Here is a 24,414-nt window from a genome sequence, read left to right as displayed (position 1 = left end):
TTTCTTTGCTTAAAGTAATAAGATGACTGTGAAAACAGTAGTGTACTTTAATTACATCCATTTATGGTGAAATTACTACATTTTCGTGTCAATCCGTGTTCATTTTGACCATGAATCATGCCCTATCACTTTAATTCATCACCTGCAGCACAGCAAAAATACACATGGTGCGGAAACGATTGGTGCACCGCACCGCACCTGCACCGCACCTGCACCGCACCTGCACCGCACCTGCACCGCACCTGCACCGCACCTGCACCGCACCTGCACCGCACCTGCACCGCACCTGCACCGCACCTGCACCGCACCTGCACCGCACCTGCACCGCACCTGCACCGCACCTGCACCGCACCTGCACCTGCACTGCATCCGTATTGTTGTATATCAAGAGGATGCAGTAATAACAGTGTAAAAGACTATATTTATTAAAATTATTAAATGGATGCCACTTTATTGGGACAATAAAGCCCTCCCTACACCTACCCCTAACCGATAAACTCATTATCATTAAACAGTCGTCAGGCACTTTATTTCCACTTTTCAAATATTTTCTTCATTTTTATTGAAAATAAATACCTTTCTGATCTGATATGTGATGGAAAAGGGAGAAGAGCGAGTTTGATAAAAGGCGGATTCAAACTTGGGTCGAATGCATCACAACTGACTTTCAGGTGCCAAGTGTATGCAACAAACTGCCCCATTTCACTTAATTGGTCTGAGGGAGATCTAGGACAGAGCTATATATGTGCTGGTAATCACTTATTACGCTGATAATAATTATGATTTATTGTTCTTTTGGCCTACAGTTAATTATACACGCAGTTAAGGCCGAACCAAAGTAAAAGGAGGGCTCGGCTTTTCTTAGGTACAAGTAGGGGGCTCCAAGGAAAAAAATTTGGGAACAATTTAAAAGGACCATTAGTGACCCCCACCCCTACCAAATGTTTTTTTTCCCATCCTGCCTAACTGACTGTCTCTCTCCCCTTCAAACACTTCTCAATGAAGTCTATCTATCAGATCAATGTTTAGAGTATTTTGCTTCGCTTAGAGAGACCGAACTAGCTACATTAATCTCTTCAGCCAATTCATCAACTTGCATACTAGATCCCGTACCTACATGTTTGTTTAAACAGATTTGTCCAGGAGTAATTGAACCACTTCTAAATATAATCAATTCTTCCCTAAGCACTGGCTATGTACCTAAATCACTTAAATTAGCAGTTATTAAACCCTTGATTAAAAAACCTGATCTTGACCCGTCTCAATTGTCCAGCTATAGACCAATATCAAATCTCCCCTTCATCTCTAAGATTTTAGAAAAGGTTGTAGCACAGCAGTTATGCTCGTACTTACATAGGAATAACATTCATGAAATGTATCAGTCAGGATTTAGACCTCATCATAGCACAGAGACAGCGTTAGTTAAAGTAGTAAATGACCTTCTAATGACCTCTGATCAGGGTTGTGTCTCTCTGCTTGTGTTACTCGACCTTAGTGCAGCTTTTGATACTATAGATCACACTATTCTCCTTGATAGATTAGAAAATGTTGTTGGTATTAAGGGAACAGTCCTCTCCTGGCTCAGGTCTTATCTGACCGATCGTTATCAGTTCGTAGATGTAAATGGTGAATTCTCCATGCGTACTGAGGTTACTTTTGGAGTTCCACAGGGTTCTGTTTTAGGCCCACTGCTCTTTACTTTATATATGCTACCCCTAGGTCAAATTATTCGTAAACATGGAATTAGCTTCCACTGTTATGCTGATGATACACAGTTGTATGTTTCAGCGAAGCCAGAGGACAGACAGCAGCTTAGTAAAGTTGAGGATTTTGTAAAGGACATTAGACATTGGATGTTAACTAACTTCCTTCTACTTAATTCTGATAAAACAGAAATACTTTTATTAGGCCCACGTGTAGCTAGAAGTAATCTTTCTGATCACATGGTTACTCTGGATGGTCTTTCTGTTTCATCATGTGCAGCAGTTAAAGACCTTGGAGTGATTATTGACTCCAGCCTATCATTTGATGCTCATGTAGATAATATTACTAGGATAGACTTCTTTCATCTCAGAAATATTTCTAAAATAAGAAACATATTGTCACTACATGATGCGGAAATACTAGTTCATGCATTCGTCACCTCTAGATTAGATTACTGTAATGCCTTACTGTCTGGATGTTCCAGTAGGAATATAAATAAGCTCCAGTTAGTCCAGAATGCAGCTGCTAGAGTCCTAACTAGAACTAGAAGGTACGACCATATCACACCGATATTATCAATACTGCATTGGCTCCCAGTGAAATCTCGCATTAACTATAAAATACTTTTATTAACCTATAAAGCACTAAATGGTCTCGCGCCACAGTATCTAAGCGACCTTTTGGTTTTATATAATCCGCCACGCCTACTTACATCAAAAGATGCAGGCTATTTGACGGTACCTCGAATAGTGAAGGCTACAGCAGGGGGAAGAGCTTTCTCTTATAGAGCCCCACAGTTATGGAACAGTCTTCCTATTAGTGTTCGGGACTCAGACACAGTCTCAGTGTTTAAGTCTAGGCTTAAAACGTATTTGTTTACTCAAGCCTACCCTGACTAGATTCTGTTCTACTACTTCGCAGTCATAATAATCTTTTTTCTCCCTCTCTCCTTTCGCCGAGCCCCACATGAATTTATGGAGATACTAGAGATCCAGATCCTTTCTGCCTCTGGATGGAGCTCAAATCTTCTCTAATTCCAGACTGCTGGACTACGGCTGCTCCTAAGGCCATACAGACTTCATATAAATCCATAATGAACTTTTTCACAATATCTGTTGTTACCCAGATGAGGACGGGTTCCCTTCTGAGTCTGGTTCCTCTCAAGGTTTCTTCCTCTTAAAACATCTTAGGGAGTTTTTCCTTGCCACCGTCGCCACTCAGTGGCTTGCTCAGTTGGGATAAATTCGCACCTTTAATATCTGTATACCGTGTTGATATTTCTGTAAAGCTGCTTTGAGACAATGTCTATTGTAAAAAGCGCTATACAAATAAAATTGAATTGAATTGAATTGAATTCTCCATCTTTTTTTCCCAAAAAATAAGAGTGACAGTCTCTGTCAGTGCAAAAAAGAGAAAGTGGTAAAGTAAATGCCCACAGTGGCTTGAGAATCTGCATAAATGACAGCTAAAACACTTTACAAACATTACATATCTCTCTGTGTACAGTGGTGCTTGAAAGTTTGTGAACCCTTTAGAATTGTCTGTTTCTGCATAAGTATGACCTAAAACATCATCAGATTTTCACACAAGTCCTAAAAGTAGATAAAGAGAACCCAGTTAAACAAATGAGACAAAACTATTACACTTGGTTATTTATTTATTGAGGGAAATGATCCAATATTACACATCTGTGAGAAGTAAAAGTATGTGAAGCTTTGTTTTCAGTATCTGGTGTGAGCTCCTTGTGCAGTAATAACTGCAGATAAATGTTTGGGGTAATTGTCGATCAGTCCTGCACATCGACTCGGAGGAGTTTTATCCCGTTCCTCAGTACAGAACAGCTTCAACTCTGGGATGTTGGTGGGTTTCCTCACATGAACTGCTCGCTTCAGGTTCTTCCACAACATTTCTACTGGATTAAGGTCAGGACTTTGACTTGATCATTCTAAAACTTTTTTCTTCTTTAACTATTCTATGGTAGAATGACTTGTGTGCTTAGGGTCGTTGTCTTGCTGCATACCAGAATTCACTGGTATAATTCAGAATTCATTGTTCCATCAGTGATGGCGAGTCGTCCTGATCCATATGTAGCAAAACAATCCCAAACCATGATACTACCAGCACCGTGTTTCACAGCTGGGATACGGTTCTTGTTTTGGAATGCAGTGTTTTCCTTTCTCCAAACATTACGCTTCTCATTTAAACCAAAAATTCTACTTTAGTCTCTAGGCTATCTATCCACAAAACATTTTTTCAATAAACTTCTGGCTTGTCCATGTGATCTTTAGAAAACTTTAGATGGGCAGCTTTTTGGAGAGCTTTCTCTACGCAACCCTGCCATGCACACAATTGTTGTTCAGTGTTCTCCTGATAGTGGATGGATGAACATCCATACATCCATCCATCTTCAACCGCTTACTCCTTTTCAGGGTCATGGGGAAACCTGGAGCCTATCCCAGGGATCATTGGGCACAAGGCAGGGTACATCCTGGACAGGGTGCCAGTCCTGGATGGACGAACACCCGCCTCTAATTTCACCTGCAAATTAAACTGCTAATCCTTGAGGTTCACATACTTTTGCCTCTCACAGATATGTAATAGTGGATTATTTTCCTCAAGAAATAAATGTCCATGTATGATATTTTTGTCTCATTTGTTTAATTGGGTTCTCTGTCTACTTTAAGAACTTCTGATTGTGTTTTAGGTCCTATTTATGCAGATCTATAGAAAATGCTAAAGGGTTCACAAACACCACTGTAACTACTGACCGTGTTTTTATTTGTAATAAACATATAGGCTAACACAGCTGTGGATATAATACTTAGCAGGCTATGATAGTGAAAATAAATCAAGATGAATAAGGGTGTTCAAAATAGATTAAACCTGGATCATTTCAGGTACTGTTGGCTCAAATTTAGCCTATTACCCAAAAACACTTAAAATTCAACATAGAAGCCAATACTCACATCTACCTCTGAGCCCAGTTGGAGATAGAAAAAAATACACCAGCCGTGAGTGAGAAGAAGCAAGGGTCCAGATTTATTGTTCCATTCCACCACACGAGATCCACACCGATGAGAATTCTCAGAAGTGATCCCAATACCCTGAGCTTAAGCTCCAGTATTTATACTGTATTTACACACTAAATAACCCATATGTTTCAAGAAGACTATGATCTCACTACCAATAGGGTTAAAAAAGAGCTCATTTACCTTACTCTTATGTTCCAGAAAAGGGCTATTTCACTTACACATAGAATTGAAACCAGGGGTTTTAATTTACACATAAAATCAGAACTCAGGCATTTCTAATAACCCAGAAAATAAAAACCCAGAGTTTTGAATTACACAGAGAATCAGAAACCAGTTTTCAGTTACCTAGGGCATCAGAAACTTCGTTTTTCATTTACCTAGGGAATCGAAACCAGAGAGTTTGAATAACCCGTAAAATAGATAGTGGACAAGACTAAACAATCTAGAGTGACCTTGGTCTTATTGTTATCTCACGGGGGGGAACAGCTTGACTCAGCCACCCTTATAAATGGCTCCTCATGGTTCTTTCTTAAAATTAAGGCCTTCCTTGCGAGACAAGAACCCTCACCATTTGAGTCATGAGTAAGTTTACATTTTCCTGTATTTCTAGTTTATAATTTATTTTCATATTTGCACTATATTTCTTATTTTATATATATTTATACTACTTAAAAAGCGGTTTACTGTACTTCCTACTTCATAATATCATTATATTACCCTTCTACTGTCCCACATATCCTATTATTCTGGTTTTTATAAAGAGTATATATATTATTATTATAAGATATTACCCTTAAAATATCTTAATATTCCTTTTTATTATTCTTATAAAGTTATTGTAGTATGTGTGTGAGAGGGAGAGTGTGTGTGTGTGTTATGTCTACTTGCCCGCCCTTGACTGTACGAGCGTGTGTGTGTGTGTGTGTGTGTTATGTCTCCTCAGCTCAGCTCGTATATCTCTTTTTGACTTTTTTGACTACTACTGCTCTTAAAGATCTTTAAAGTGTAATTCCAATTTGTCAATGTCCGCCTAATCCCGCTTCTATGTGTCTAGGTGCCCGTCGTCAGTCCTTCCTCTCCCCTTTGCTGGATGCTAGGTCTCCCTTATGTTTATTTTATGACATTTTTTATCCACAACAGTACATGCATGCAGCTTTATTCAGATCAGTTTAACGTAATGGATCAGGTGTTATGGCCCCACAGTGCATATGCTGGTGTGTACTTAGAGGACATAATAATCTACAGTAATCACTGTCAGCAGCATGTGAGGGTGGTCCGAAAGTCTTTGAGATGGGACAGTCACACGGAAAAACCTGCAAAATGTTCTGATGACAGATGAAGGTACAGTATCAGGGGAGATTCAAGACCAAAAATGAAGTGAGATGGTTCCAAACTGGTTTTAATGAAACAAAACAGACATGACACATTGTTACATACTCATTTATTTGGATGTGCCACCAAACTCGAATCTCTGAAGATATCTCAAGCAAGTTCTGTACAGATCATTGTTGACAGCTAGAACAGCTCACCAGTGAACATGAAGCCATGTTTCATGTCAGCGAAACTAACCGTGATGTTCACATGCATGACTGCCACCCAAAAAGGTGGTGTGAAATTATATATTATAATAGATTAATGGGATGAAATTGAAGTTTTGAAGAGACCAATAATGAATAGCCACAGCTGCAGGACAGAGGTTTTTAGGAGTTGCTCACTGACATGTTCTCTACTTTGTTTTGTAAGTCAGTGTCATTGGCTTGCAGCTTCTTCTTCTTTCCTCCCTCATGTTGTTTCTTCTGCTTCTTTGACAGCTCTTGGTCAATAGGAGCTGCCTTCACAAACTTGATTATTTCTGTTAAGTCTAAATTAAAGAACCACCAAAATAAATAAATAAATAAATAAATAAATAAATAAACGGTACTGTAACATATGAGCAAGTTTATACAATCCTCACAAAATACCATTTCATCTTTCAAAATGTTTTAAAAGCTCTATGTCTGGAAAAATCTGCCAAATGTTACTTAACATTACATCACAGTCAGCAAAGGTCCTGCTCTAAAGAGTTAGTTTGAGTAATATCATTAATCTTCTTAAAATCTCCAAAAGCCTATAATAGTCAACAACAATAAAATTCATTTAAAATATATTGACATACATTAACATGTACAGTATAAATATGATTACCTGGAGGCATGAACTCTCTGAGTGGCTCTGGAATGATTATGCCCTCTGCAGTCTGGTAGTTCTCCAGAATAGCGCAGATTACACGTGTAGTCGCACACATGGTTGCATTGAGCATGTGCACAAACTCAGCCTTGTACAAAAAAAGTTATTATTTTAGCATTTTGTACTATTATTATTATTAGTACTAACACCTTTCTTAAGGGGATTTTTCTCTAGGGAAATACCTTATCCATCATCTTCTTTGTCTGGCCATAGCGTATACGTAAGCGGCGAGCCTGATAGTCCGTGCAGTTGGAGCAAGACACCAGCTCCCTAAAAGCCTGAGATCCTGGGAACCAAGCCTCCAAGTCCAGCTTCTTACTGGCTGCATAGTTTAAAGAACCTATAAAACAGGACAAATTATATTTATTATAGGTTCAAACTCATGTGCAAAACTGACAGAATGCTATATATATATATTTAGTATTTATATCAAATATGGCTAAAATTAGCATTTTAAGTGATGTTTGGAAATTAAGATTTTAATTTAACAACTTAATACTACTGTTTTCATCGCTACCTTTGTGATTCATCACATGCGTAGTTAAGTTTGTCTCAATTTCCAATTCCCAAGAAACAATAATTTAAGAAAAGAAAAAAATGACTGACCAGAGACAATGTTAACAATGCGGTAGGGTAATCCTAGGGACTGATAGAAATCTTCTGCAGTTGTGATCATCTCATCAAACATCTCCCATGACTTGTTGTTATGAGGTGAGGCATACACAAACTGTTCAATCTGTGTAGGTATTTAGAGAGATGTTATTTTTAAAAAAAAGATCAATCACTAAAAGGTGAAATACTACTACTACTACCAAACTGTGTAAGTGTTGCTGAATTTATCCCAGTCAATAAGCCAAGTAAACTACGAAAACTGCTCATCTCCCATTTGATAAGCAAACTAACCTTTTCAAACTGGTGAACCCTAAATATGCCACGGGTGTCTCGGCCATGGGAACCCACTTCCTGTCTGAAGCAGGTAGAAATGCCAGCATAGCGTATGGGAAGGTCCTCCGGCTTAAGCCACTCATCTCTCAAGAAGGCTGCTATGGGCTGTTCTGAAGTGGCAATCAAATACTTCTCATCCACTGATGTATCATCAGAATGCTCACTGCTCTTCCCAATAACCTGCAAAGGTAGGGTTGAGGGAACAAAGACAGAAACTCTAAACTATGAGACTATGTATAAAATAAAATCACAAAGGTAGGGATAGGCATGAATACTTGATTATGCAAGTGACAGCAAATGATCTATTATAACACAAAAATGTGTCAAATTAATGCTCACTTTATTTTGTAACTTTTTCAAAATTCAAATACAACTTGCACAACTGAAGTTCAGTACCAAACATCAATTTCTTGTCCCAAAAAACAGGAATTCTTCCAGAAATGGAGCTACAACCCTTGCAATGCATTTTTAATTACACTAATAGTGGCATTAGGAGTGGGGACTGACGGTCTACAGTCACTGCGCAGTTGACAGGTGATTATTTCCATCAGAGATCTTTGGAACCCTTAATCTAGGCCTAAGCTATACCACAAACTAGCTAACAAAATACTGTACAATGACTCTCAAAGAAAGGATGCAAATCTACTACTAGAACAATGTGCCATCACCTCACATTTAAACAGCCCATTTCCCCATTCCATCTATTCCTTTCTCTCTTGACACATGGGGGACCCCATAGAGTTCCACAAGTGCAGTGGTAAGGCCCAGGCAGGTTGCGGGGAGCACAGACATTTCAAGGACCAATGCCTCATGATGGAGGTGGGCATTGGTTCAGGCCCACGATGTGCCACAAGCCTCCCCTGATCAAGTAGGTATGTATGGCATACCTGTAACTATCCAAGGGGGTATGCATCATCATCAAACCTCGATCCACCAAAGCCTGATTTAAGGTAGGGTATTGAATAGAGCATGCCAGGTGAAGGTGAAGGGTGTGTCCTTGGAGATACTAACGAATATCCACAAGTGCCCATAAATATACATTTCTGGGGCCAAATAAACAGTCTGTATCCCTCACTTTACCCATCAATTAATTCTGGGGACAAATTAGCCAGAATTTCAGGCAAGGGCTGTTTGAGGCCACATGGCAAGTCAGGGAAGCTGACTATTAGGTAAGGTGAACAGACAGGGGAGACGCATAACAAATATACCATCTCAACCTCCTAAAACCATGGAAAAACACAGTCTCTGTTGACTTATTGACAGTTTTCTGAGAATGAGGAGCTGGGACCGTAGGTGAACCTGAAAAATGCATCTCAATCCACCCCGGTTCCCTGTGGAGACCATGCCTCACCATCCCAGAAAGCAGAATAGCTGCAATTGGTTTTCTCTGAGGTGTTTTTGCCTCTGCCTGGTCACACTGGTGTCACAGGACAGCATTGACAGTATATGACTGGTGTCATATAGACTCCCACTGGAGTGGTTGTGCACAGCTGACCATTTACCCAGAGTACAAGAAACAGGCTTTTTCAGAAAGAGCTCCATGACATGCTTGATAAAACGGTAATAAAGTGACTGCACCTGGCCCGTCATCTTGGTTCCCCTCCTGGACCGGTTATGCCTGTTGTTTTTTTTTTTGTGTGGACTTCAGAAACCAAAGCAGCATCTAAATTTAAAGCTTATCAAATGCCATGCGCTGTTGAACTGTTTAATCAGTTAGGCGCAGCTCACGTGTACTTCAACACTGTATTTAACCAAGGACTCCAATGTCCTGAGGGAAAAACAAACAAACACCCTTTTCCACTTCATTTTGGTTGCACCAATTTGTCACCATTGCACTCGGCTTGTCTGGAGCCCAGGCCACATTTCAATGACTCGTGGACAGAATCCTTCACCCTCAAAACCCATATGCTGCTGGGTTTTGGACAGGGGCGTTGTCTAGTGATACTTGGACATTTCTAAGAAAATGAACTAATAGAAACTGTTCAACTGCATACACTATTAGGTGATGACATTTATTATATGGCTTAAACGATTTAAAATATATATATATATTTTAAATGTCACATATTTAATTAAATATGAGATGGAAGGAGACCTCACATTGGCTTAACTCCCATCTCTCATGCATATGACCAGCAAATGTACAGAGATTCAAGAAGTTTTGCCAGTTTTTACACACAGAAACATAACTTAATTTTAACAGGTCACTTTTTTATAGTAGAATACATTTAAAAGTATGAACTTAATTTTATTTTATTTACTTTCACTTGAGTATTTTTGTCAGCTTACGTCCAGTGACGTAAGATTTTGACTTTTTTCTTCCTTTTTTACACCCCTGCCAATAAGCAAAATTGAAAGGTAAAAACCTTATATAGTTCCTCGTCAAACTGGCTGAGTTGAGCAACTTCCTGCATGACCTCTTTCCGCATGAAGAAAGGTGTATAGAGGATAGTGTAATTCTTGCTGTAAAGGACCCGCAGGGCATAGTTAATCAAAGCCTGCTCCAGGAAAACTAGAGGTCCCTAATGAAAATGACAATACAACACAAAAACAAGATACATTAATTGGTTATGACACATTGTGTTGCAAAATGTAAAATTATGCCTTAATAATTTAATTAATTAAAATTATGCCTTAATTTGAATATGAATATTTACATTACTAATTATTCGGCAGATAATTTGTTTTAATGTATAGCTGACAAACAGTATGAAACATTAAATTATGCAAATAATGTTCTACATTATATACAAAGAACAGGGCAGCCCACCAGCCATACATTCTCAAGATCAATATTTTTGTATAATTTATTTAATTATGCATATATTAGGTGTCATTTTTATACTCAACCTTCAAGAAATATCCTCTGCTTCCTGCAATGATGGCACCTTTCTCTCCTTCATATCCATCCACCATGACAACCAGATCCACGTGAGAGTACTTCTTCTGCACTGTGCAGTCACCCCAGGTGCGCTCAACTTTATTATCAGCATCCTAACGAAGAGCGACATTCATCAACAACCTACTGACCTGAAGTATGCTACATGTAGCAAGCAAGAGATTTCTGCTTGCTGCATGGCTAGAAAGCAGATATTCAATCCAGAAGGTCGACATTTCTGTATTATAAATTCTTTATTCTAACATTTTGACATACTGAATTTTTGATTTCCATAATCTGTAAACCATAATCAAGATCAAAACAAAAAAGGCTTGAAACATTTCACTGTGTGTAATGAATCTACATTATATGAAAGTTCCACTTTTTAAAATTAAATTACAGAAAAAAACTAACTTTTCCACGATATTCTAATTTTTTGAGATTTGAGATGCACCTGTAAAATTACACACATAAATTTGATTGCAACTGTATTCAACCTAATCTTTTTAGGCAAATCAAGTTTATTGTCAAAATTGACAGACTTTCAGCTGTTTGCAATGAACAAGTAGAACAAAAGCAACTGAAATGGTTCAACACGACGAATGCTTCAAGTGGTTTCCCCAAATTCAACTGAAAATTTATGATTTCTCCAGTTTCAAAATTACTCAACCCCCTCATGGCAAACATCTTTAGTACTTAGTAGAGTTCCTTTTTGCTGATATGACCTGCTGCAAATGAGATGCAGAGCTTCTGACAGCTTTCCTGAGGAACCTCAAGAGCAATAGCCTCCAGTTCAGTAATATTCTTGGGTTTGCGTGCTGCAACCGCCCTCTTCAAATCCCACCAGAGATTTTCTATGGGGTTCAAGTCAGGTGACCTGTAGAATCTTCCAGGACTTCTATAACCAAACCTTGGTGGAATTTGAGGTGTGCTTGGGATCATTGTCCTGTTGGAAGGTCCAATGACGCCCAAGCTTCAGCTTCCTCACAGACAGCGTGATGTTTTCTTCTAGGATTTGCTGATACTTCAATGAATCCATCTCACCTTCCTCACGCTGCAGGTTTCCAGTACCAAAGGATGCAGAGCATCCGCAGAGCATCACCGAGCCACCACCATGCTCGACTGTGGACAGAGCGTTCTTTCTTCATTCTTCTTCCACCAGACATACCGCTGATCCATCGTGCCGAAAAGTTCTGTTTTGTCTCATCGCTCCACAGAACAGAATCCCAAAACTTCTGTGGATTATTTATATGATTTTGAGCGACTTTTCTTGTGCATTCGGGTCAGTAGTGGTGAACGTCTTGGAGTTCTGGCACGGAAACCTTCTGTGTTTAGTATGTGCCTTACTGTGCTCACTGAAACCTCACTGCCTGTTACACCAAGTCTCGCTGCAGGTCTTTTACAGTCGCTCGAGGGTTTTTCACAACCTGACTTCTCAGAAATCTGCTTGGAGCCGTGGAGAGCTTCCTTTTTCTGCCCCGTCCAGGTATTTCATACATTCTCTACCCCTAGCCAGTTCAGGTATTTCATGTGTTCCGGCTCAAGCACACCTGCTGCAAGTAATGAAGCTTGATTAGTTGCATCAACAGTGCTTGAGACAACACCTGTTCTGCATATCTGTGCAGTTGTGAGGGATTCTGTTCAGGAGGTTGAATAATTTTGAGACTGGAGAACTCATTATAAGTTGCATTTTCAGTTGAATTTGGGGAAACCACTTGAAGCATTCGTTGTGTCGAACTATCTCAATTGCTTTCGCTTGATTTGTTCATTGTAAACAGCTGAAAGTCTGTAAATTTTGACAAAAAACCTGATTTGCACTTGGGGGGGGGGGGGGGGTGAATAATTTTGATTGCAACTGTACACACACACACACACACCCCCCAACACACACACACACACACACACACACCCCCAGTTCCAAAAAAGTTGGAACAGTATGGAAAATGCTAATAAAACAGAGGTGTGGTTTGTAAATGTACTTTAACTTAGATTTAAACAAAAGAAAACAAACTCAAAAGGTATTTGTTGTTTTGTCTAATCAACTGCATAGTTTTTTGAAGATAAACGTTCGTGTTGAAATTAAAACATGCAGCAAGTTCCCAAAAAGTTGGGACATGGACAATTTAGGACTAATAGCGGTGTGACAAGTTGAAATAAGAAGGTGATGTGAAACAGGTGAAGCAATCGTCTAATCATAGTATATAAGGAGCCTCCAAAAAAGGCCTAGTCCTTCAAGAGCAAGGATGGGTCGAGTATCACCGATCTGCCAACAGATGTGTCAGCGAATAATCCAACACTTTGAGAACAACATTCCCCAAAGACAAATCGGTAGGATTTTGGGCGTTTCACCTTCTACAGTGCACAATATAATCTGCATAAGCAGAGTGCGGGTGCTTGCATGGCCTGCCTGCAGTCCTGACCTGTCTCCGATTGAGAATGTCTGATACATTATGAAGTGCAAAATAAGATAACGAAGGCCCCTCCCAACTGTTTTGGAGTGTGTTAGTCATCAGATTAGAAATGAGGGTATATTTTCAAAAAAAAAGAAAAAAGAAAGAAAAAGTGTGATAAATGTAGGGGTATTCTTTATGTGACTGATCTGTTTTTTGTTAATTAATATTATGATAATTACTACAAAATTTGTGCGTGTCATTTGATACAGTGCATCACCTTTATTAATAGGCACCGTTTCAGAGGGGATCGAAGCTTAAATAATTTTTTCAAATGACTATTTGTGTAGAGATTTTATATATTACACACATACACACACACACACACACACACACACACACACACACACACTTGACTGAAATGTTTCTCAAGATCTTAAAAATCTTTTGATCTGAAGGTGTGAGATTAAATGTTTGAAATCAATGTTTCATGTCATCAGTGTTAGACAAAAATATAATTGTGCCAACATATTGGTTGAGAAAATGCCAAGAATATATTTATGAAAATTGTAGGCAAAAAGGGTTTGAAGACACAGATTTATGTTCCAACACCATTTAAAAGTGAATTTTGCATAATAGGTCCCCTTTAACATATAACTGTGTGTGTATACAGTAACAAACTGCATGTATACAGTATGTGTGCATGTATGTATGTATGTATGTATGTAGTTAGGTCTGCAAATATTTGGACCGAGACTATTTTCATAATTTCGGCTCTGTACACCACCACAGTGTGATGTGATGTTAAAATTAAACAACTGAGATGCAATGGAACTGCAGACTTGTAGCTTTAATTCAAGGGGTTATCATATGAAACGTTTAGGAATTGCAACCATTTTTAGACAATTCCCTTATTTCAGGGGCTCAAATGTAATTGGACAGATGAACATAATCATAAATAAAATGTTCATTTTTAATACTTTGTCGAGAATCCTTTGCAGGCAATGACTGCTTGAAGTCAGGAACCCATGGACATCACCAGACGCTGGGTTTCCTAGTTTGTGATGCTTTGCCAGGTGTTTCCTGCAGCTGTCTTCAGGTGTTATACGTTTGTGGGTCTTTCTGCCTTAAGTTTTGTCAATCGGATTGAGATCAGGTGACTGACTTGGCCATTGCAGAATATTCCACTTCTTTGCTTTAAAAAAAAACCCTGGGTTGCTTTTGCAGTATGTTTTGGGTCACTGTCCATCTGTAAAGTGAAGCACCGTCCGATTAACTTCACTGAATTTGTCTGAATCTGAGAAGAGAATATATTCATATACATTTCAGAATTCATCCCGCTGCTTCTATCTTCGGTCACATCATCAATAAACACTAGTGACCCAGTGCCAATGGAAGCCATGCTTGCCATCACACTTCCTGCACTGTGTTTTACAGATGATGTGGTATGCTTCGGATCATGAGCTGTTCCAAGCCTTCTCCATACTTTTTTCTTCCAATCATTGTGGTACAGGTTGATCTTAGTTTCATCTGTCCAAAGAATGCTTTTCCAGAACTGGGCTGGCTTTTTTAGATCTAGTCTAATCTAGCCTTTCTGTTCTTCAGGCTTATGAATGGTTTGCACCTTGTGGTGAACCCTCCATATTTGTTCTTGTTAAGTCTTCTCTTTATGTTAGACTTGGATAAGGATATGCCTACCTCCTGGAGAGTGTTCTTCACTTGGCTGGATGTTGTGAAGTAGTTTTTCTTTACCATGGAAAGGACACTACGATCATCTTTTGTGTTGCAGCAGTCACCAGTGCGTTTATTTTTCTCAGCATGTACCAAACAGTTAATTTGGCCATTCCTAATGTTCCTGCAATCTCTCTAATGGATTAAAAAAAAAAAAAAAAAAAGAACAAAAACACTTTTGCAGCCTAAGGAGGGCCTGTTTTACTTACATTGAGAGCTCCTTTGAACACATGCTGTAGGTTCAGAGCAACAGCTTCCAAATGCAAATGCCACACCTGGAATCAACTACTCACCTTTTACCTGCTTAATTGATGACCAAATAATTAAAAGGAATAACCCACACCTGTCCATAAACAGCTTTTGTTTCAATTGTCCAATTACTTTTGTCCCTTGAAAAAGAGAGGGCTACATATTAAAGAACTGTAATTCCTAAACTCTTCCTCCAATGTGGATGTGAATACATTTAAATTAAAGATGAGAGACTGCACCTTAGGCCCATATTCATTATTTAACTGTAACTTGAATATGTTTTGGTAAACAGCCAAAATAAAACTTGTGTCAGTGTACAAATATATATGGACCTAACTATATACTGTATGTGTGTATGTATAGTTGGGGCCAAAGTTTGCATACCCCTTGCAGAATCTGCTAAATCTTAATACTGTTAACAAAATAAGACGGATCATAAAAATCCCATGCTTTTTTTATTTAGTACTGTCATGAATAAGCCATTTCACATAGCCCACAAGACAATAGCTGAATTTATCAAAATAAACCCGTTCAAAAGTTTGCATACCCTTGATTCTTAATACTGCGTGTCGTTACCTGGATAACTGTGTGTATGTTTTGTGATAGTTGTTCATGAGTCCCTTGTTTGTCCTGAGCAGTTAAACTGCCCACTGTTCTACAGAAAAATCCTCCAGGTCCTACACATTCTTTGCTTTACCAGCATCTTCTGCATATTTGAGACCTTTCCAGCAGCGTGTATATGATGTTGAAATCCGTCTTTTCACACTGAGGACAACTGAGGGACTCGTACACAACTATTACATAAGGTGCAAACGTTCACTAATGCTCAAGAAGGCAATACCATACATTAAGAGCCAGGGGGGTGTAACAGGATGATCTGAACAGGATGATCAGTGTAAATTGTTTTTATTTTGTTTAAAGACCCCCCTCCATTTAGTACTGCCCTTCAGGAGCTAAATAAGATAGTTACATGTCTCCCAGAAGACAAAAGTAACAATTTACACTGATCATAAGACATAACCGACTTATTTGAGTCAGCCCTGCCTTTCCATATTTAACAAGCAGATGCAAAGTTGGTGTAAAAATTTACCTCATCATTGCTAATGGGAACAGAGGGGTGAAGGAGGTTGCCAATCTCTCTCAGGGACTCAAAGCGCTCCACCTCCAGCTTTAACCGCTCATCGTCTGTTTTTTTAATTGCTTCATCCACCAATGTTCGAACCTTTTTAATCTGAGTCACGGTCAGTGTCTGTTAGGGATGTAACAAACAGACAGAAATGGACAGAACACTTAGTTATAAAAATAAAATTATTATAAAAAACACTGCTGTACTGAAAGCATCTTTATAGCCTGTGTAATGGCAAGTTATGAACTGGGCGGGGGGGTATCATTACTTTATAAGTAATATATTCTATATATTCTATGGCCATTTACATGGGTCTGAATCTGAACAAACTGATGCTTTGCACCAAGTATGCTTAACAAACCAAAAAGAACATTTGCTTAGGAGCATGTACATGAAAGCAGGGATGCAGACGTACTTGTAAAGCCCTTCATTCGTTGGTCAGAAATACGGTGATGAAAAATGTTAAACCTTATGCAAGTGTGCATAGGAAACTACAAAAATCAACCAGGCATGGAGAGAACAGCTGTTCGAAAATAAGTGAATAATCTAAGTGGTAAATATTTAATACTACCCCATTTAAAACATTGTATACTGCATCCAGCATTTTTTTTAAACTATTCATCCAATATGAAGAAGCCTGAGAAACTGATTTATTTGAAAAGTGTTATTTAACAAAGAAAAAACTATAATCACTGACATGAAGATTTGTGTAATAAAAATGTTTAACACTCGTGAGAGGAGACCTCAGTGACGGGACTTCAACAGATGGAGTAAAGCTTTTCCTTTAAGGCAGTGGTCCTCAGACTGCAATAATTCAAAACCACACTCATCGCACTGATGAAGAGTCACAAAATTAGCTTTTCACCCCACTAATAAAAAAAATAAGTGAAAGTGTAATGCTGTAATGTTTCCATGACAATAAAAACCCCTGAATATAATTGAGGAAGGCTTAACTATCTTTAAATTGACTCGGGAACTCCATCTGAGGAACAAGTGTTGAGAAATTCGGCTGCATTCTTGAGCCTTAGCGTGCAGAGTACTCAGGTGATTACTTTTCTTGCTTTTGATTCTTGACTGGACGAACACGCCTTACATCTGTATGGGGAGGGGAACATTGGGAGAATTCTTCTGACAAGTTTTGATTTGTGGAACTTCGGCCAACTTCCAGACCAACTTCTCTTTCCTGATTATCATATTCATGTTTTCAAATTGAGCAGCACTTACCTCAATGAGTGTGAAAACTACAGCACGAGATATAAACATTTCACAACTTCAAGGTGAATATTGCCTTAAAATCTTTCAATCTTGTGCTGTAGTTTTCCATTAATATGTCAAACATGTCACTGAAAAGCTGACACAGGGGGGTGTCAACAGCTCCTGTAACGTTCACTCTTTATAGGTTTGGAAACCAATGAAGATCACATTTGCCAACACACGAAGCAATTCCATTTTCACTGAAAATGCTTTAACAGCCACATACAGACATACAGTTCATAAACAGTGTGCTTGTTCCTTAGCATCTTGAGATTAAGCTTGATTAAATGTCAGGTAATGTAGGTAAACTCTTTCCCCCACTCATTTTTAAAGATGCAATGTTCTTCCTCTTCAGCATGTTCCGTGTTTGCCTTCACCATTTTTGTTAAAGATGATAACATGACAACTACTTCATTTGGATTAGTTTGGAGGGGGACGGGGGCGTACTTAATTGGTTGACAATGCTTGATGGGATGTGTGGCTTTGACTTTGCTGTTAAAGAAGTCTCTGCACATTAATTTAGATAAATTTACATCAAATTAAATTGAATAAATAGCCTACATTTTGTTAACCATCAAAGAACTGCAACTTCAAGTCAAAGAGCCACATGTGGCTTGTAAACTGTGGTCTGAGGACCGCTGCTCACATATAAGAAGAATAAAACACTTCAAATCTGCTGACAGGAAAATAATTAACCACCCCATTACTGATTATTTTCTACAACAGCACACCTCTTTGTGTTTTATTCCTTACATAGTACACCCATAATGAACCAAATGACCACAAATTTAAAAACAAATTAGTAATATATTAAATATGCAATGAATATGACTAGGCATGAAGTGTTACATACATGATGTATGTATAATATTATTAAATCTGACTCACTGATAATATCTCTGCTGTGAGTGTCTCCAGGTTCTGGACCGCCTCTGGGAGGGTGTCATCATCTCCAACTGGCTCCTTCTTCTGGTCATGGTGAAAGCAAAATATGTAGAATTATAATGAAAATCCTGTTTCCATCAATATAAGTAACATATCAAGAATATGTTGCAACCATACATGTTATTAGTGTTCAACTAACGACCATTTTCGTAATCTTTTAATCAGCCGATTATTTTTCGATTAATGTGATTTTTTTCAAAACCAAAATTTCAATGCAATTTTTCTCGTTTATTTAAAATAAAATCCACAAAGTGAGTGTTACAAATAGCAACTTCAGACTAAATCTTTACATTAATTCAACCATTTACCCCATCATATATACAATATTTATTTATTTATGCATTGTTTTTTTTCTAGATGCACAGAAAAGCACAGACAAGCAAACTACAGTCCTAAATTAAAATAATAATAAATAAAATAAAAAACCACCACAACAACTCACTTTCAGTGCACCATACTGTTTCTGTTACTCACTGCCTTTAGGCATATTGTTTTACTCATGTTTAATTTGATCGTACCATTTTAATTAGACATTACAGATCTTGCTTGCGCTACTACTGCTTATCACCATGTCTACATTGCACGTGAGGAGCATAACGTGCCTTCTTAAAAATAAATTGCTCCAGTTACAACAAACGACAGAATTTACTCTGCAAGCATGCAAATACAGCGTATAATTAAACTTTTAAGCTATGCGCACCAATTTCCCAATTTTCAGCAATTCGCACCAAGTTACACAAGCGCGGCTTTGCAAAGTTTGCAAGTTATAATCTTATTCGTGTAATTTAATATACAGTGCTCCCATGCCTTAGAGGACTTGGGTCGCACACTTTTTCCCGCTGTCACTTGACGATTATGCCTCCATATGATGGAAGTCATGTTGGGCATAAAAGGCAAAATTGACAAACAGTAAAATGAATCAATTTATTCTCGTTGACTCTGGGGTAGGGATGTCACGATACCAAAGTAGTCGTACCGATACCACCAAAAGTACGTGAAACTCAATATCAAAGTCAATACCACGGAGCGGTTTAAAAATAATAAAAAATTAAAATTTAAAATAAAATTAAAAACTCCTGGAGGACATCCTCCTCTGGCTAATACTGACAAAAGACAGAGAGAGGGATATTTTAGTTATCAAACACTGTCTGACAATGACTAATAAAACAGTGCTAAGTGCTAATAACAAGCGCTAAGGTGCAGTCCTAAACGTGCGCGCGTGCGCACGCACACGCGCACACACACACCCCCCCCTTATACTCTGAATGCAAACATTAGTTTAAATTCACTGATCTGGTGGCAGGATAAAAAGATTTATTAAAAGCATGAACATGTGAATAATTATTAGTGACATGAGGCTACATTTATCTGACAGGACACGGGCTGAATGGAGATGCATGGTGGAACATTAGGAGGTAGTTTATAACATCGCAATGCGTTAGCGTCTTTAACAAATAACTGTCTATCGCTAACATTACATGGAGTGTAACGTTAGCTGGTTTCACGGACACAATGCAGCTGCCTCAAACAAACATGATATAGGACCGTCTTTCAGGTGCTTCACCAAATTCCAGGTGTTTCCTCGCTTTGTTTGAAATGAATGATAGCATCGGTTGCACACCGGAAACCAACACTATCTTTCTCCTCAACGAGCTTTCCTCTCTCTGCCTCTTAACGAGTCAGGGCGGAGCTAGACTTCTGTAGTTTTTCCCAGTTTTCTTCTTCTTTACCAACTGTGGACCAACTAAAACACTTGTGTGTATTTGCTGCCCCCTTAAGTTCCGGAAGAATTGCAACCGCGGTAATAGGTAATTAATAACGGTACCTATGCTACTGCAGAAAAACAAGTACCATCACGTTTTAAGAATGTTGGTACCGACTTGGTACTGAAGTACCAGTTCTCATGACATCTTACGTCATATTACGTGCCTTTAATGAAAGTGGCTTACACTTCTGGTTAGTAAAAAAACTACTAGTGTTCCATTTGAGACGATACTACCCTTCTAAAATTCATACACTAGACCAGGGGTGTCCAATCTTACCCGCAAAGGGCCGGTGTGGGTGCAGGTCAAGCAGGAGCCACACCTGATTCCACCTGTTCAATCAGCTGATCTTGAGCTTTCAGTAGAATCAGGTGTGGCTTCTGCTTGACCTGCACCCACACCGGCCCTTTGCGGGTAAGATTGGACACCTCTGCTCTAGACTGTGGAGTACATAGTATTTCATTTGGGACACAACTTTGGTGTGTACTTTGCCATTTTTCCGATGCGTGTTTTCGGAACAGAAGTAACAAGATAAAACTGAAGAATAAATAAAAAGAAAACTGAAATAAATAAATTCTTATTTTATAAAATAAGACTTTTTACAATTGACCCTTTTAACACTTGACATTTTCACAAAGCAGCTTTATAATGAGTCTTTATTGATCACATATACATTACAGCACAGTGAAATTCTTTTACCCCAGCATGTTAGGAAGCTGGGGTCAGAGTGCAGGGTCAGCCATGATACAGCACTCCCGGAGTAGAGAGGGGTAAGGGCCTTGTTCAAGGGCCCAACAGTGGCAGCTTGGCAGTGCTGGGGCTCGAACCCCAGACCTCCTGATTAATAACCCACATCCTTAACCACCAAGCCACCACTACCCCTAATGTTTACAGAAGTAACCATTTAATAGACAACTACAATAAGAACCCAGCTATGTAGCTGATTCAGGGCTCACTGTTAAGCAGTGACAAGCTGTCGTGCTCTGTAATTTGGTGGCTCATTGTCGGTGTGGTGCTATCTGCTAGGTCTGTAATATTTTGATATGCACTGTACTTGGCTACATGATGTATTCTGAAGTGTCATATTAGGTCAGTGGTGTTCAAATTCTTTGCTTGGTTTCCCCCATGAGGCACACTGTTTTTACAACTTTTCAAGTAGAATTGGCTTGGCCTGAGAGAGATTGTGTTTTTATATACAGCAAAAAATAAAATAAATACAAAACTGTCTGACTGATGACATGGTTTCAATTCAATGCCCGTAGAGAGATTTGGTGTATATGTTTTGTGTCGTTGATTGGCTCACCTTATCGGCCAGATAAAAGAAATACTGGCTGATTGCCAATCATATTTAGTCAAAAAAAAGTGGCTGATTTCAAACTATGCCCAGTAAATTCTCCTATGCTTATAAACATTTTGGATTGTAACAAAGTTAAGATATGATGCAGAACATGCAATGTTTTAAACATTTATGAGCAAATTATAAGAACTTAAATTGTTTTATTAAAACTAAAACTCTTCAATCACTGGAACTTGTACCTTCATTTTCTCACCAACAGATTTGCTGCATAAATTCTTTGCCTTGTTAAGGTTGTCTGCAATGAAGCGACCTGGAAGAAAAAGAAGATATTTCATATGGTACATGTTGGTTCATTACGGGTTTAGTGACTTGGAAGGGTTCTTATTTGTCCTGAACTCTACATCTCTGAGAAAGAAAGAAACAAAGAAAGGCACTGACTAGTGAAACTTTGCCTAAAAAATTGCAATACAGCAGGTATTCTTATTATTTATTCTGTAAATAATTTACACACAAAGGTTATAAGCTTGGTTCCGAGCCACACTTTTGCTATTGCTGGGTCAGCCTTTACTTTTCATGACACAGTAGATTTACTGTCTTCTCTGAGAAAACCTTAAACACTTAAGCATTTGAAAATGGAAAGAAGTCAATTTTGTGCCAAGCTGCTGCAAATGACTTTAAAGTCAACAGATTTCACTGTTTCAGATGTTTGAAAAGAAGACACGTAACAAATACGAACACTTTAAAAGCATTTAAAACCATTTTAAGCAACTAGTGATTTGCTATGCCACTACATTTAATCTACATTTACATCTAATTGGGAATCAGGTAAATTATTAGTCTAGAGATGAAACTGTGAGCAGTGACAAGCAGCAAATCCTACAAGCACTACACCACAAACACTACATCTACATTACACACACACACACACACACACACACACACACACACACACGACGTCCATTCAGAGGGATTGCATCAGACTGGTTCTAGAGCGGTGATGACGTCATACTGGGACAAGAACACTTCCTACACAATGTACACGTGTCTTTGATCAAGTAACCTTGTAATAGTAGCGGAAGTGCAGTGTAACCAAGTAAATCTAATTAGAAAAATTAACAATATAGGACTGCTAACAGGCTAAATCGGTGTTGCTGCGAATCTGACCAGTCAAATAAACGGTTAGCATGCTAGCCTAGAACATCTTACCAGTTAATTATAAACACCCAACAATAATTTATCATTCATTCGCAACCATTTTCATGATGCACATACACCACCTGTCATTATACTGTAACTATCTTACAACTAAAAACATTGTAACTAATTCTCGATACCGTATGGGGATGTAGCATCGACTAGCTCTGCTAGCAAGTAACCGCAACACTCACATTTCCGCCATTCCTTATCTGCTTCAACGAGTTTATCCACCAAGGACACATCTTTAAACCTTTTCCGTTGCGTCTCTCTCACTATTTCTGGATCGCCGCCTTTATCTGTCCGAAAAAGGTCTAGGTCAAGAACCATGATGCCGCGTTGCTTCTGTATACAGACGGTGTTAGGAGAGCGAGCGCACAGGACTCCGCAGTGGAGGGGAGTGATTCAGTCCGCCCTGTCAGCCACGGGCTGGTTTACAAATGACGTACTCCTTCACATTTAGTGCACTATATCGGGCGAAGGAGCCGTTATTCCATACCCTATGTAGTACACTTATATAGGCTGTAGGGACTCTAATAAAGTCGGCGTGACGTTGGACGTTCGCTATTGGCGGATATGTGGAAATTAAGGGACCGTCTCTAAAGTTACATACGACATTGTTAAACACGATTCTAACTTCACTAGCATTTGAAGGGAATGACTTACAGTCACATAACCAACTGTAAAGTGTTTATCTAGGTGTCAGGTATGAGACACACCTTTTAGATTTGAGATATTTACAGACTTTTCCCCCTTTTGGAGTGGCATATTGCTTGGGGACCTGAGCAGATTCTCCAAAAAGAATAGTAAAGAAAAAAAACAAGGGAAACAAATTGCCATGTGGAGCAGTGGTTCTCAATAGTGAAGAATCACATGTTACGCAGAAAAAGGTTCCTGCGGCCTGCAGATTTCATTACAAAGATGTTTAACTCTCTGCAAGGAAGGTACACACAGCATCAGATGATGCATAATTCTGATAGTCTGTCTCAAGGAGCATCTCCAAAGCAACAGACCATTGACCAATAAGAAGAGCAATGGGCCAAGAGATCACAAACTCAAAGACCAGCAAAGCATCGTTCAAAGTATTTTGATCCACAAGAAGCAGTGCCTCAACCAAAAAGACACAAGACAAAGCAAACATCTGAGGATCATTCAGAGGACACATCAGCCCACTTATTATGCAGTTCTCAATCATGTCATAAAGCTTTTGTTCACATTAACTCATACCACCTTTTATATTATATTCAAATATCCCATTGCAGATCCAAGCTCTGTGGTCTAAGAAAGCACGTGAGATAGTCATTGCCGTCACACAGTCAAAGGACTAAAAAAGGTCTTATATCCTGCATCATTCAGAGCTGAAAACACTCCAGACACATAAATGGCAGGTGGGGGAGGTAAGAAAAATGATTCATACCTTTGGGAAATGCATTGCTCTTATGACAATTGAAAATAATCTGTGAACATAGAGGTGAAACATATTAACTTACGTAAAAATGACAATGTTAAGCCATTGTTGAGTATATTGAATCAATGTTAATGAAACACTGGATGAGGTAACTATAATTTATTTTTTATCTTTTGTTCTTAGACAATCCAGCGCTATTTTCAAGTGGTGGTGAATAATTTTTATACTAGATCACTACACAGCAAGTGTTATACTTCATGGAGAACGAGATG

General features: G+C 38.7%; 1 protein-coding gene across 1 annotated transcript; it reads right to left on the bottom strand.

Annotated features, from left to right (window-relative positions):
* Window positions 1-6,120: 6,120 nt before the first annotated feature.
* On the bottom strand, window positions 6,121-23,217 carry sars1 (seryl-tRNA synthetase 1). Its single transcript, XM_053643715.1, has 11 exons — window positions 22,929-23,217; window positions 21,780-21,850; window positions 18,424-18,504; window positions 16,246-16,404; window positions 10,758-10,901; window positions 10,274-10,429; window positions 7,866-8,087; window positions 7,569-7,698; window positions 7,145-7,302; window positions 6,921-7,050; window positions 6,121-6,597 (listed from the first exon to the last, which is right to left on the bottom strand). The coding sequence occupies exons 1-11, from the start codon at window positions 23,062-23,064 to the stop codon at window positions 6,437-6,439; spliced, it is 1,548 nt and encodes a 515-aa protein (XP_053499690.1). The 5' UTR covers window positions 23,065-23,217; the 3' UTR covers window positions 6,121-6,436.
* Window positions 23,218-24,414: the final 1,197 nt, after the last annotated feature.

The sequence above is a fragment of the Ictalurus furcatus genome, chromosome 15, assembly GCF_023375685.1.
Source record: "Ictalurus furcatus strain D&B chromosome 15, Billie_1.0, whole genome shotgun sequence".
In the NCBI taxonomy this organism is placed as follows: domain Eukaryota; kingdom Metazoa; phylum Chordata; class Actinopteri; order Siluriformes; family Ictaluridae; genus Ictalurus; species Ictalurus furcatus.
Note: the sequence above shows the minus strand (reverse complement) of the source record. Positions and strands in the feature narration are given on the sequence as shown.

Excerpts from the sequence above, each read along its gene's own strand:
- sars1 (XM_053643715.1), bottom strand. The coding sequence starts at position 23,064 with ATGGTTCTTGACCTAGACCTTTTTCGGACAGATAAAGGCGGCGATCCA. Across the intron at positions 21,851-22,928 it reads AGATAAGGAATGGCGGAAAT|GTCGCTTCATTGCAGACAAC; the intron begins GTGAGTGTTGCG and ends TTTTTCTTCCAG. Across the intron at positions 10,430-10,757 it reads GCAGAGGATATTTCTTGAAG|GGACCTCTAGTTTTCCTGGA; the intron begins GTTGAGTATAAA and ends CATTTTCATTAG.